At 58.5% G+C, this 12,877-nt stretch overlaps 1 protein-coding gene across 2 annotated transcripts in view; it reads right to left on the bottom strand.

The window, feature by feature from the left end:
• OTOF (otoferlin) overlaps nucleotides 1–12,877 on the bottom strand; it is a 91,571-nt gene that overhangs the window by 2,884 nt on the left and 75,810 nt on the right. Inside the window, exons 26-43 of one of the 2 annotated variants that reach the window (XM_060027611.1) lie at nucleotides 12,388–12,549; nucleotides 12,060–12,179; nucleotides 11,386–11,547; nucleotides 11,140–11,302; nucleotides 10,566–10,696; nucleotides 9,029–9,058; nucleotides 8,474–8,605; nucleotides 6,713–6,779; nucleotides 5,710–5,846; nucleotides 5,472–5,606; nucleotides 4,839–4,976; nucleotides 4,409–4,536; nucleotides 4,123–4,293; nucleotides 3,317–3,477; nucleotides 2,502–2,644; nucleotides 2,043–2,131; nucleotides 444–542; nucleotides 48–289 (exon numbers count right to left, since the gene is read on the bottom strand). In XM_060027611.1, the coding sequence (XP_059883594.1) occupies nucleotides 48–289; nucleotides 444–542; nucleotides 2,043–2,131; nucleotides 2,502–2,644; nucleotides 3,317–3,477; nucleotides 4,123–4,293; nucleotides 4,409–4,536; nucleotides 4,839–4,976; nucleotides 5,472–5,606; nucleotides 5,710–5,846; nucleotides 6,713–6,779; nucleotides 8,474–8,605; nucleotides 9,029–9,058; nucleotides 10,566–10,696; nucleotides 11,140–11,302; nucleotides 11,386–11,547; nucleotides 12,060–12,179; nucleotides 12,388–12,549 (2,410 nt within the window). The remainder of the gene's footprint in view (nucleotides 1–47; nucleotides 290–443; nucleotides 543–2,042; nucleotides 2,132–2,501; nucleotides 2,645–3,316; nucleotides 3,478–4,122; nucleotides 4,294–4,408; nucleotides 4,537–4,838; nucleotides 4,977–5,471; nucleotides 5,607–5,709; nucleotides 5,847–6,712; nucleotides 6,780–8,473; nucleotides 8,606–9,028; nucleotides 9,059–10,565; nucleotides 10,697–11,139; nucleotides 11,303–11,385; nucleotides 11,548–12,059; nucleotides 12,180–12,387; nucleotides 12,550–12,877) is intronic. The other variant, XM_060027613.1, reaches the window with a different exon arrangement.

Genomic DNA, 12,877 nt, shown 5'->3' with positions numbered 1-12,877 from the left:
CTGCCTCCCCCTCCCCTGCCCGCTCTGCTCCGGTCCCAGCCTTGCACCCAGGAAGTCGTCAGCGGAGAAGTGGTCGGCGTCCCAGATCTGCAGGGTGAGCCGCGCGGGGATTTTGTATTCAGTCTCGTCCCAGGAGAACATGGACTCCTTCTTGGAGATGACAATCTTTTCCTCGGCAGCCAGGTAGTCGAAGGGGAACAGGTAGCGCCAGTTGAAGTTGCCCTCGCCCGTGAGGGAGTGGTAGTGGACGTCCGTGTCCTGCTTGTCCTCCTGCTGGCCCTTCAGCCACCTGTGGAGCATCGTCGCCTGCTCCAGACTTGCGGCCACACCTGTGGGGGCTCTCTCCACCCACAGCCCCCCTGTCCTCTCCCTCCTCTCCTGCCTCGCAGGGAGATGGGCCCACCCAGCTCAGCCCCCTCCCGGCCAGGGAAACTCTCACCCACCCCCGCACGAAAATGTCACTGGACTTCTCCCCGGTGAAAAAGTCATCATCCTCCAGGACCACCTCATCTGTGTTCCACACGATGACCCGCAGCTCGTACCTGGGCGGGGGGAGGGGCTGATTAGCCGCCTACGGGGGGGTTCTCCAGGGTCTTGGGGCTAGGATGGGGCTGGAGATGAGACAACCGGGTCACGTCCTGGGGACTTGGGGGTGGGCGTGGGGCCTGGGTCAGGCTGGGACTGAGGGAGCAGATGTGGGGAGAAGCTGAGGGGATGGGGAGACATGGGGGTACCCGGCTGAGAGAAGAGGGTCCCCCAGCCAGCATGGCTCTTATGAGGAGAGCCGGGTTGGGGGAGAGCCAGTTGGGCTGGAATGCCAGGACCCAGAGCACACTCTGGACAGGGAGGCTGACTCAGGCCTCGGAGAGGCTGCCCAGGCTGCAGGGGAGGGCGTGGGGGGTGCAGGGGGGTGCGGGCGTGGCTGAAGCGAGGCTTGGAGAGTCGGCAGCAAGATTCCCCCGTCTCCAGAGGCCGGAAGCTCCACTCCAGCTCTAATAAAAGTTCACACTGAAGCCCAGCAGCTGGCTGTGGACCACCATGGAATCTGATTTCCTTTACATCCTTGTCCCCAAAGGGGATTTTCCCCTTGAAGTGTAATCGTCATGATAAATGAGGTAGTTACGTCTCAACCTTTAGGAGGGAGGTTGAGTCAGCTACTAAAAATTCCCTGGATTGCGGCTCTTGGAGTTCTGTCCTGGACTGCAAGTCCCGGAGACATAACGGGTTGGGGTATCCCCTGGTGGCGGGCCCTGGAACAGCAGACTCAGGGTCCCACCCGGAGACTATGCCAGGTAGAACGGGCTGTATAATTTGCGGGGTCCAGTGCAAAATGGAAACGCGGGCCCCTGTGTTAAAAATCATTAAGAATTTTAAGGCTGCCATCTTGAAATAAGCGTGCGGCCCCGTGCAACCTCACAGGCCTACGCACTTGGCCCTGATCGCAGGCGCTGAGGCCAGTGCTGGCAGCGACTTGATCCTGCCACTTTACAGATGGGAAAACTGAGGCCCAGGCAGGCAAAGTGACCTGGCCAGTGTCAACTAGGAGAGGCAGATGGCGCAGCTCCTGGCCCAGTGCGCCCCGCTCTCCCGGCCTCCCGCCTCTCCCGGGCACTCGCCCTGTGCATCTCATCAGCGGATGCCTTAAATAAAACTTGCTAGAGCTGAATGACGGCCCGGAGCGGGGACTGTCAGGGAGCAGAGCAGGCTCTCAGGGCTTCTGCGTCTCGTGGGTGTGTGTGGGGGAACCCACGGGGATGCTGTGTGTGTGCACGCACGTGGAGGAGTGGGTCTGTGATGACAAAGTCTGCCGGAGCGTGCCGGTGTGAACTCACAGCCCTCGCTGACCTCGCCACGGAGGTGTGGCCCCTGCTGCAGCAAAGGGGACCCACCCAGGACAGGCCCCACAGCCCTCCTGATGGGTTGCTCTGTTCCCCCAACGAGGCCACAGGGCACTGACTAGGGAGACCTGGGCCTGGAGCCTCCTACAGGAAGGATGCCTCTGGGGAGCATGGAGGGAGGGGTGCTGGGCCCGAGCAGCTCACTTTTTGGGCTTCCGGGGAGAGATGTCCAGAGGCGTTCCAGGGGCCGGCATGTTCATGGGAAACATGTCCACCCACAGCTCCAGGCGGCCCTGAGGAAGGAGGTGTGGCAGGTCTCACGGACTCCTCCCTCTGCCCAGCAAGGCCAGCTCTCCTCTCCCTCCCAACCTTTGTCCTGTCAGGACCCATTTCATCAGTTTTCATCCTTGGATGCCAGCAGTTCCTATGACGTCACCAACAGCCAGTGGCAGCTTCTGAGGGAGATACCCTAGGTCTCCATCTGAGCTGATGTAATTCTCACACAAAGTGAAGACTCAAACCCTGAAGTTACGGCGAAGGGCCATGGTGCGTGCGTATGAAGGGAACGCAGTGAATAGCAGGAGGATCTGTTTTTACGGACCCAGGTTGGGACCCCCTGATCCCAAATACCAAAGAACCTCAGATCCCGGCCAGGCCAGTCACCTGCTCTATGCCCGGCTTGTCAGGGTTGAGCAGCGGCCGCGTCTCCACGTGTTCCGGCACCAGGCGGCAGCCCACGCGGGGGATGTCCTCCCAGTACCTCAGGGCCAACAGTGCCACGTGCTCTTCCGTGGGCTTCCTCTGCCCTGTGGGTGCTAGTGGTGAGCTCACACACGGGCTCAGCAAAACAAGAGACCTGTGCTGGGCCAGCGACTCAGGGGCACAAAGAAGCCCCATCTCCAGTTTACTGCTGGGAAACTGAGGCACAGAGGGAGCTGTGGATTGCCCAAGCTCTCAGCTGCCTCATGGGCCCAGAAAAGTCTGTCTCCTTGGGTTTCCTCTGCTTGGGAGAACCTGACCAGAGAATTCTGGGCTATGAGGTCAGGGAAGAGAAAAACCCACATCCTGTCCCAGCACCCTGAAGATGGCTGGCACTGGTTTCCTGGCAGAGATACCTGCTGATTCTCTGGGAGGTGCCAGGGGGGCAAAAGTGTGGGGACAGCCAGACTGACCTGGGTCTATGCCCTCACTCTGCCTTGTAAGAACTGAGTGGCCTTGGGCAAGTCACTGAAACCCTTTGGGTCTCGGTTTTCTCATCTGCAGAATGGGGAGAACCTCCCTACCCTACAGGGATGCCGGGAGAGAGAGTGAAGGGGACAAGTGAGCAAGCGCTGTGTGGGATGGGGAGAAAGGGTGGAGGCTGGGCGGACAGGAGGGGGACACTGGGGTGATGAGCGGATGGGTGGTCCCACCACAGGGAAGTGTGGGTCTTTCCTTCGCCTCTGACACCCCCATAGCTTTGTCCAGCATCCTGTTACCGTTCTCGTCCTCGATCTCGGAGGGCCCTGTGAAGACGCGGTTGGACACCTTCACTCTCCCAGGGGGCCCGAAGTGGGGGCCGTCCACTTTGCCCTCCTTGCAGAGGCGGGTCAGGATCTGGCTGGGCTTCATGGGGTCCCGCCAGATATTGTAGCCGTGTCTGTCGGAGGAGACACATGGGCTGGGTGGGGCTCAGGGTGCGGCTGGGCCATCCCCAGGTGGTAGATGGTCCTGGCCGGTTTCCTTAGGTTGACCGTTGCTCCGTGTCAGCAAGTGAGCCCTGCCCTGCGTTTCAGGATCAGCTGACACACCAGGGCTGCTGCAGGCTGATCCCTCCTGCCCTGGGCTCCGGCCCACATGCTCAGTGTCCCAAGGATGAGTATCCAGTCTCCCCCAGGGCAGCCCGCACCATCCCCCCACCGTGTCCCCTCTAACGGAACTTCAAAAACTCCCTGAGGAAACTGATAACACAAGAGGTTAAGGGCCTTGCCCAGGGTCACGCAGCCTGGCAGTGGCACAGGGCGGCCAGATCCTCAGCGCACTCTTCCTAGCGCGCTTCTGCCTCTCCTCCCAGCCCGCTTTTCTCTCCTCATCTTGCTTCCTCTGTCCTGGAATCCCCTGTCTCTCTCCTTGTCTTGGAATCTGCAGTCCTGGCCCCTGAAGGCTGAGCCCAGAACCTGGCGGGGTGGAGGCCTGGCTGGGACAGAAACCATAATATGTCCACCTTCCCAAATCCCACGGTCTGCATCTTGGCTTTGGAGTCAAGGTGTAGTAGGTGCGCCCTGCCCCGCCCTGCCCCACGCACGTGGAGTAGGTCTGGGCGATGCCACAGGTGGCGCGGTGCTTGCTGTAGAAGCGGTTCTCCAGGTCGATCTTGGTTTCCCCAATGAGGTCATCGGTGCCTACCAGATCCCAGTCGTATACGGCTACCGTCAGCAAGGATTCCATGGGGAAGGAGGCCTCGATGTCAAAGGACCTTGTGGGACAGTGTTGGGAGAAGGGTTGAGGGTTGGGCTGGGGTAGGGTGGAGTAGGAGGTGGTCTGCTCTGGGGAAGTTGGGGCAGGTGGAGTGGGACACCAGGAGGCCTTACTTCCCAAAGATGGGGTTGAGCTGCTTGGAGATGTAGTTCTCCTTGTCACGGATGTCAGTCTTGCCTAGCCGGATGGCGATGTAGGGGTCGGCTTTGCCATTGATGTCTGCGGGGTGCAGGTCCGTGGCCTGGGATGGGAGGGGTGCTCCTGAGCAGGGCCCGGGCACCTTCATCTTCCAGTATCCCTGCCCCTCTCCCTGATGGTCCCATGACAGTGAGGGGCAGAATCACGGACCAGGGACTTGCTGTGTGACCCTGGGCAAGTCCCTGACCCTCTCTGGGCCTTGGCTTCCTCCTCTATAAAGGATGGTACTAGACCAGCTGACCTCCCTGGTGTCTTACAGTTGGGGGCTGTCAGTCTGTAGCTGCTTCAGCCCTTCCTGGGCGGGAGGACCGGGAGCCTGGGGAAAGGATGTGAGGGGCCTCTCACCCGGACCACGTAGACCCGGACCAGCACGTTGATGGGGTCGTTGCTGGGGATGCCCTGGAACATGCCATAGGTGGGGTCATAGCCGGCTTCCCGGGACACGTCCTCTGGGAGTGGCACTTTGTATACGCAGAGGGAGCCCTGGGGTGAGGCAAGAGTGGGTCAGGGTGCAGCTTCCCGTGGCACAGGCAGGGGTGGCATGCAAGATAGCCAAGAGCACTGAGGGTCTGCGCCCTGCTGCGGTGGGGCCATAACCCTTTATCTGAGGTGGGGCTGTAACCCTTTAGCTGCGGTGGGGCCGTAACCCTTCAGTTGCGGTGGGGCTGTAACCCTTTAGCTGCGGTGGGGCCGTAACCCTTTAGCTGCGGTGGGACCTTAACCCTTTAGTTGCTGGGGTACGGAGAGTCAGGGGTTCTGGAAGGAGTGGCTGGAGTGGGGGGGGCAACTCTGAGGGGGGTGGAGTGGGGAGGTGGGTTTAGGGCAGATGATCTTTATCAATCAGCGTGGAAGTATTTTTATACTTTACCAACCGGGTTGGCTGACAGTTCCACCTGGCTGTCAGCCCCAGGCCTGGGCTGGGGAGAAGAGCTGGTGGGGGGCTCAGGACTTAGGGCCCACTTGTGCTCCCTGCCTGACCTTGAAGCGCCCCACGATGCGCTCCTCCTCAGTTGCGCCGTCCTCGTTGTCCCCCGTCTTGCCCCGAAGCAGGTTGAACGTGTGCAGCCAGTCCTCGAAGCTGTCGAACTCTGACTCCAGCTCCTTGGGGTACACCTGAGCCAGGCCGGGCTGTCAGGGGGTGGGGCCGGTCCACTGGCCTCTGTCTTGCCCCCGGTGTGACCCTACTTTCTGGCTAGGTCTGCTCCCAGACCCTCACCTTGAGTTCATCAATCTTGGGTTTCTTCTTCTCAGGGGCCTCTGACCCTTGGCCCGGGCCTGGGCTCTGGGTTCTCTTCTTCTTCTCCTCCTTTGCAGCCCTTGACTTCTCCTTGCCCTTCATCAGCCCCTTCAGGCCTGGCCAGAAACAGACAAAGGGGCAGAAATGATGTGGCAGGAAGGCCTGGGTTGGAGACCCAGCTCTGTCGCTTTGCTAATTTAACTTGCAGGTCTCTGTGTGCTCATCTGTAGAAAATGCAGACAATGCTGCCTGGCATGCCCGCCTCACATGGGAGCAGGGCACCAGTATGCCAGAAATGTGCAGAGCCTGTTGTGTGCCCTTTGACAGAGCGCGGCATGGAAGGAGCTTGGGTCTGGTGCCAGCTCACTGTGCTCTCTGGCCTCAGTCTCCTTGTCTTTAACATTAAGAGGATTGTTCTGTATCAGCATTTCCCAAACAGCATTCAGTGGAACACTAGGTGTAGGCGTTCTTGGAATGCTTTAAAAGAAAAGATATATGTGTGTGTGTGTGTGTGTAAAATAAGCTGGGGAAATATTTTATTATGTCTTCCTTTTAGGTATTTATAATAGCATTTGTACATTAAAGGCACTGAGAAGTCCCGCACCAAGGGACCTGTTTAACCCATTTGACCCCAGAACCCTCTTTTCCCTTCAGAAGACCCATTAATAGTGTTCCATGGAAAAGGTCTGGAAAATACTGAATGGGGTGAGCTCTGAGATCCCTTCCAGCTCTGATGTTCTGTGACTCTAAATGTCTGTCCCTCACTGTGGCTGCTGAACTGGTCAGAGTAAAAGCCACTCTAGATAAGGGCCTCAGCCTGCTCTCTGGTACCCAGGGATGCCTGGTGATATCTGCTGTTGGCTGCTGCAGCTGTGAGGGCCCATGGGAAGGGGAAAGAGAAGCAGCTGGTGTGACAAGCAGGGGAGCCACCCATCTGGGGGGCTGGGAGGGAGAGGCAGAGATCCAGGGCTCCAGGGCTTACCCTCAGTGTTGTCCATCTCCTCCTTCTCCTCCAAATCAATTCCTGAGGCCTCTTGCTGTTGAAGTTGCTGCCAAAAGATGAGGTGAGGAGGAGGGAAGGTGGGTTTCCTAGGGAGGTGTTTGCTGAACCCACACTGTGGTGTCAGACCAGTCTTAAATGCTTAGAGGCAGAAACTCTTTTCCATGGGGTTTCAAACCCATGATGTGCTTAAGCGGGTTAAAAAAAAGTTTATGATGTGTACAATGTGACTTAACTGTACTTAGGGGTTATGATTCTTTAATTGTGTATGATTGAAAAATATGTGCTCTTTAATGTTGCTTCTTAGTGGTATTATTATTTTAATGTAGAAAAGTATAACTGAATAAGAAAATGTGCCTTATTTTCTTCAGTCAGTACACACTGGACACTAAATCATCGTTTCACCCAAGGTGTCACCGCCACCTGGTGACAGCCTGTGCAAATTACAGGAATAGACTCGAGACAATGGGCAGCCTCTTGGAGCTCCAGGCTGGCCAACTTGAATCGAGGAGGTGTTGGTGGGAGAAGATACTACTAGGTGTCCCCCAGTTATCTGCTCTCCTCCTCTCTAAAAGTTTTTGGCACACAGCTACCTAGCTAAAGATTACATTTCCCAGCCCCCCTTGCAGCTAAGTGTGGCTATGGGACTCGATTCTAGCCAGTGTGAGCTGAAGTGATATGTGCAGCTTCTAGGCTGGGCCATTAAAAGGAAAGGAGTATGTGTCCCCTTCTTCTCTTTACCCTTCCCGTGGACCAGTATTAGGACGTGACGGCAAGCCATCTCTAACCACGCAGACGCCAGTAACAAGACGGCAGTGTCTTGGTCCCTGACCCCACTGAATCACCATACCAACCTTCTTCTTGTTCACATCAATCTAACTTGCTACAGCAGTTTAACCTGTGCTCTAACATGGATAGTAAACATCACACACAGCTCGGGTCATAGGAAGGGCCTGGGGGAGAGAATGTGGCTGGATCAGCTTGGTTGAGGAAACACAACCATGGGCACATGTCCATCCTGGTCAGTCGGTCAGCCAGGGAGTGCCCTGAGCTAGGCTGGCAGTGTGGAGAGAGACAAACAAGGGAGAGGAGACATGAGCTTTCTGGAACTTGCAATCTGGCTCAGCAGACAGAACCCGTGTGCACACAACAGGGGAAGAACATTTCACAGCCACAGTGACGGAGGCATGTAAAATAAAACAGCTGGGTATTATTATGTAAAATAATAATAGCTGTGCAAATACTACTGAGAAGTTGTTGCTCCCTTTGGCCTCTGAGTGTGTATTTCTCCTCTTCCTCAAAGGTCACCTCCTCTGTGAAGCCTTTCCTGATGCCCCCAGGCACTGAATTGCCTTTGTTATCACATGGTAGTGTATCTGCTTGCATGTCCATTTCGCATGTCCAGTAAATACACAGGGCAGGTAGCCAATCTCATCTTTTGGCTCCTGTAGCCCCTAGGTTGGTGTCTGACTCATCATATATACTCGAAGTATTTGTGGAGGAAATGAATGAGGACTAGAGAAAACCAAGGCAGGGAAGGTAGACTGGACCTCCATCCTGGAAAAAGGTGAGCTAGAACTTCGAGGCTCTGAGACAGCCTGCTCCAAGCTCATGTCGATGGAGTGGGGGAGCCAGCTCTGGTGCGGGCGGGGAAGAAGCTGGATAGGAGGGTCTGATGTGGAGCTGGGGTTACCCCTCCCAGCCCAGTCCCTCCTCGGCCCCCTGCCCAGGCCAAGGCGTCACCTCTTTCATGGTATCGATGGAGGCAAAGTACTTGGACCACCAGTCCAGCATGCTCTCGTCAGGCTCCTCCTCCTCTGGTTCTTCCGAGCTGCCCTTCTTCTTCTTCTTCTTCCTCTCCTTCTCCTCATCAGCCTGCAGGGTTGGCTAGGTCTAGAGTCCTGCATATATCCCCGCACCCTGGCCATTCCCGGAGACCTGAACAATCCGGGGTTCCCCCACTCATTCTGACCATCTGCTCCAGGAAAGCCCTGGGCTCCAGGAGGCTCTGTGGGGCTACCGACATCAAGGTCAGGGCCTTGTTTTATGGAAGTGGATGTCACGGCCCAGAGAGGGTCATGACCTGCCAGCATGAGCCCCCAGCCAAGGCAGGACTGCCTCTCATGGGCCCTGCAGTCCAAACAGCTCTCTCCCTCTGCCTCTTTGGAGGGGTGAGATGGCCGGGGCATCAGGGGGTATGGGGTGGCTCGGTCCCTGATGCTGTCTTCCTTGGCCTGATACCCTATGTAGTACAGGGTCTTCTCTCCCCAGAGCCCCCCGGCTGGTCCCCACACTCACCACATCCACCTTGATGACGGCATCAGAAGCCTGCAGAAAGGAACCAAGGAGACAGGGACAGACTTAGCCACTGGGGCCGGAAGTGGTAGGTAGCGGCTGGCCAGGGAGGGTGGAGGAGAGGGAGCCCAGGCAGGGATGTTCCCTGTGTCGTGAGCGCCATGCTCACATGGCCAATTCTGGGTCTGTGGAAGGTCTGCCTCGAAGTTGTTTCCTCAGACCTTCCAGGGTGGTGGTTTGCAAACTTGGCTGCATGTTAGAATTACTGGGGGCTTTTAAGAATCATCATTTGCAGGGCTCCACTGAGTCCAAATGAGGGTACTGGGCACCAGGAGAGTTGTAAACTTCCCAGATGACTGCAGTGGGCAGTCAGAGTCAAGAGGGGAGGCGGACACGGCATGAGGCTGGAGGTCAGTAATGTTGGCTGGATGAAGGACAAGTGCCTTAAAAAGTAAGTGGACACAAAATTACACAGCTGAAGAGGAACCTGGTGAAAAGGGCCCCACCAGAGTCCAGGGCCTGTGGGACGATGGGGCAGCTCAGGTCTGTGCCGTCCTCTTGGTACACTGATGGCCTGAAACCAGGGGGCTTCCCCACCCCGGCCCTGCCTCCAGGAGGAACAGGCTTCTCAGGGAGGAGCTCAGGAAGCTGGAAGCCGAGGGGGGTGTGGCATCTCCAGGTGTAGCCCCAGAGCCCCTGGCAGTGCCATCCCAGGCCTGCAGGCCAGGCCTCGGGCCTCGACTCCTCCCCTTTTCCATGAGCCATGCCCGATGCTAACTCAGCCTGCTGGCTGGGACTCTATGGGGACCAGGATGATGAGGTAAGGAAGGATCATTTCAGACCGGACTCAGATCTCAGAGGCTAGGAGACGCCCCTGTGCTGTGTGACGCACATGCAGTCAGGAACGGGATTTGGAGAATGTGGTGGGAAGGAAGCCTGCTTCCCGCCCCTCTGTCCTGTCTGGATTCAGGATGGCTTGCTCCAGGCCAGCCTCCATCCCGCCGTCCCCTGCTGACGTCATGTCCGCATCCAAACACCGAGGTGACAGGTCTCCCTCTGGCAGACAAAGAGCCCCGGTCCCAAAGCCAGGAGGAATAACGAGCTTCCACCTGGAAATCCTGCCCCAACCCACACCTTGGGAGAGTTGTTTGTAAATGGCTGGGAAGGAAAACCGGGGACCCTCTGGAAAGAACACTGGTGTTTGCGCAAGGAATCCATTGCCTATGGTGTCGTTTGTTGGAATAAAAATAATTGCAGGCTATCACTTCACACGGTTACTGCTCTCTCTGTCTCTCATACGTGTGTACCACGTGTTCATGCACATGTGCACACACACGTGCAGAATTGAGAGTCTCGCCTTCCAGGACAGTATAGGATGGGGCTGTGCGTGCGTGCAGTCAGGGTTAGCCCTGGCCCATCGCACGCCAAAGGAGGAGTGACTTAATGTGTCGTCTTGTGTGCGGGGTGGCCCGGCTCTGGGAAAGTGCCACCCGCAGTTGCACGTCCCCAGCCAGCGTGGGGCTGACCCCAGGCGCCTTACCGCATCCAGCTTCACCACGGTCTCCAGCTTCTTGACAGGCACCTCCGGCTCCATGTTCACCACGACCTCCCCTGTGGGGTGAGAAGAGGGGCCCCCACTGTACAGCACACGGCGGCCCTGGAGGAGCCCGCCTGGACAGAGAGACGGACAGACAGACGAGGAGGAGCAGGCGGAACCGTGAGAGTCAGGGGTGCTTGGAAGGGCCAGAGGCCTAAAGCTGATTCTAGAGCTTTCCAGGGGAGAGGGAGGAGGTGAGCCAGAGAGGAGGGTGAGGCGTGCTGGGTGACACAGTGGAGGCCGGGGGGCGGGGATTCGGGGGGTTGGGACGGGGGGGTCCTGGGTCTTCTCCAGGAACCGGCTGAGGAGGCCATCTGCCCTCAGGCCCTCTAAGGATCCCTGGGCTCTGGCCTTTCTGGCACTAGAGCTTGGGGCCACCCTGGGCAGCCTTCCTTGGCCCCCAGGGCGGGACCTTCCTCCTGGCCTCCCCGGCCCACTTAGAGATGGCCCCAGGAGGAAACCAGGTGGGCTGCCCTGTGAGCCGGAGGCCCTGCGCTGGGCCTCAGAAGCGCCATACCCGAGGCGTTCCAGGTGGGGGCCGAGTGGTCCGGGGGCCGGTAGATGAAGCGCCGCAGGGAGCTGACGGTGTGGGAGCCGACCAGGGTGTAGCGGCCGAAGGCCCGGCAGTCCACCACGCGGATGTTCAAGGGCGGGTGCAGGAGCTCGTTCTCCGGGAGGTCCTGGGGGTGGGGCAGGGACTCTGAGCTCAGAGAAGGGGCAGAGGCACCCAGCTCTGCCCAGGCAGGTCCCGGCCCACACTCACCACTTCAAAGCACTTGACGAGGGTGCTGAAGTTGGGGTTCTTCTTGTAATTGTGGATTAGGGACGACTGCACCCCCTTCCCCGCGCACTCGATGTCTACCCGCGGCCGGTCCACCTGGGCCAGGTTCACCCGCTTCAGGTCCCGCAGACCCCAGAACAGCACCTGCGTGGGGGGGCGGTGGGGGGAGAGGACAGCCCCTCAGTAAAGGGCATCAGCTGCGGGCAGGCAGGGCCACCCGAGGAGGAACCGGGCTGTGGGTGGACCGTGCATCAGGAGGGGCAGAGCTGGGAGAGCTGAGGAGGGGCGGGTGTCCTGAAGGCGCTGTGGGGTGAGGGTGGGTGTTGGGGGCAGATGGGAGGGCCGGGAAGGGTCCTGGACTGTGGCAGTGTGACTCAGTGCAAAAGCGGCAGGCGCCGGACGGTCGCGAGCCTGGGTCTGCTACTGGCCCCTGGGTGTGACCTTGGGCCAGTCACTTCTCCTCCTGGGCCTTCAGTGTCCTTATTTGAAAACCGGAGCATGACCTGAGGTTGCTGAAGACCCCTGGAGTTTGATGCCAACAGTGTAATGCATGCCTATGACCCTCATGGAGAGAGAGTGAGGGGGGCCAGGGAGCAGAGCACAGCAGGGCCTGTTCAGGGCAGGGTTGGGAGGGGCCGGATGGAGTCCTCACACACCTCTATCCGGTACTTGCTGAGCACGGGCCGGATGCCCATAGGCACAGGCATGATGGGGCCTCGGTCCATGTCCACTGGGCCATTGATGGGCGGCAGGTCGGCCTTCCCTGCTGGTCCAATCTGGGGAGTGGGGGACATAGTGTCACACCCTGGGGAGCCCGGGGAGAGGGCTCTCTCTCCCCATGAGTTATCTGGTATGTGATCTGGGGAGACAGGGAAGGCTGAACAGCCCAGGTCCCCAAGAACCACACCCCCAGCCCCCTGGCCTCACAGCAGGATGGGGAGGAGAAAGGCCCCTGGCCCAGCCCCCTCTTTCCAGCAGCCCCACCTGCAGCAGCTCGAAGGCGGCCAGCAGGTCCCCGGCCGTGGCGTTGCCGCGGTAGATCTGGTAGTACTCGAGCTGGGGCGGGAAGCGCGGCGGGCAGTATGCCTCGTCGGCCATCTTCACCAGGGGCTTGGCAAAGGTCCGGCCTATGAAGTCGGTTTTGCCCTGATGCGACAAACAGCCAGGGTGGCCTCTTGGTGCTTGAACTGACCAAACGTGTTCACACCTGGGATCTCATTCAGTCCTCACCACAGCCCCATGTAGTTGCAGGTGTGATCACCCCATTTTACAGATGGGGGAAACCAAGTCTCGGGCTAGCTCCAGGCCATGCTGGCAATGAATGGCAGATGCAGGACTCAGGACTACCTCTAGTCCAGAGCTCACTCAGGGCACCCCAGTAGCTGAGGCGGCTTGTAGGAAGTGGCTCCCCAGCTCTGGAGGGGTCACCCTAATCCTCCACTCCCTTACTCCAGAGCTCCCATGGAGAGCTATG

The sequence above is a fragment of the Delphinus delphis genome, chromosome 12 (genome assembly GCF_949987515.2).
Source record: "Delphinus delphis chromosome 12, mDelDel1.2, whole genome shotgun sequence".
In the NCBI taxonomy this organism is placed as follows: domain Eukaryota; kingdom Metazoa; phylum Chordata; class Mammalia; order Artiodactyla; family Delphinidae; genus Delphinus; species Delphinus delphis.
This window is presented reverse-complemented; position numbering and strand designations above follow the sequence as displayed.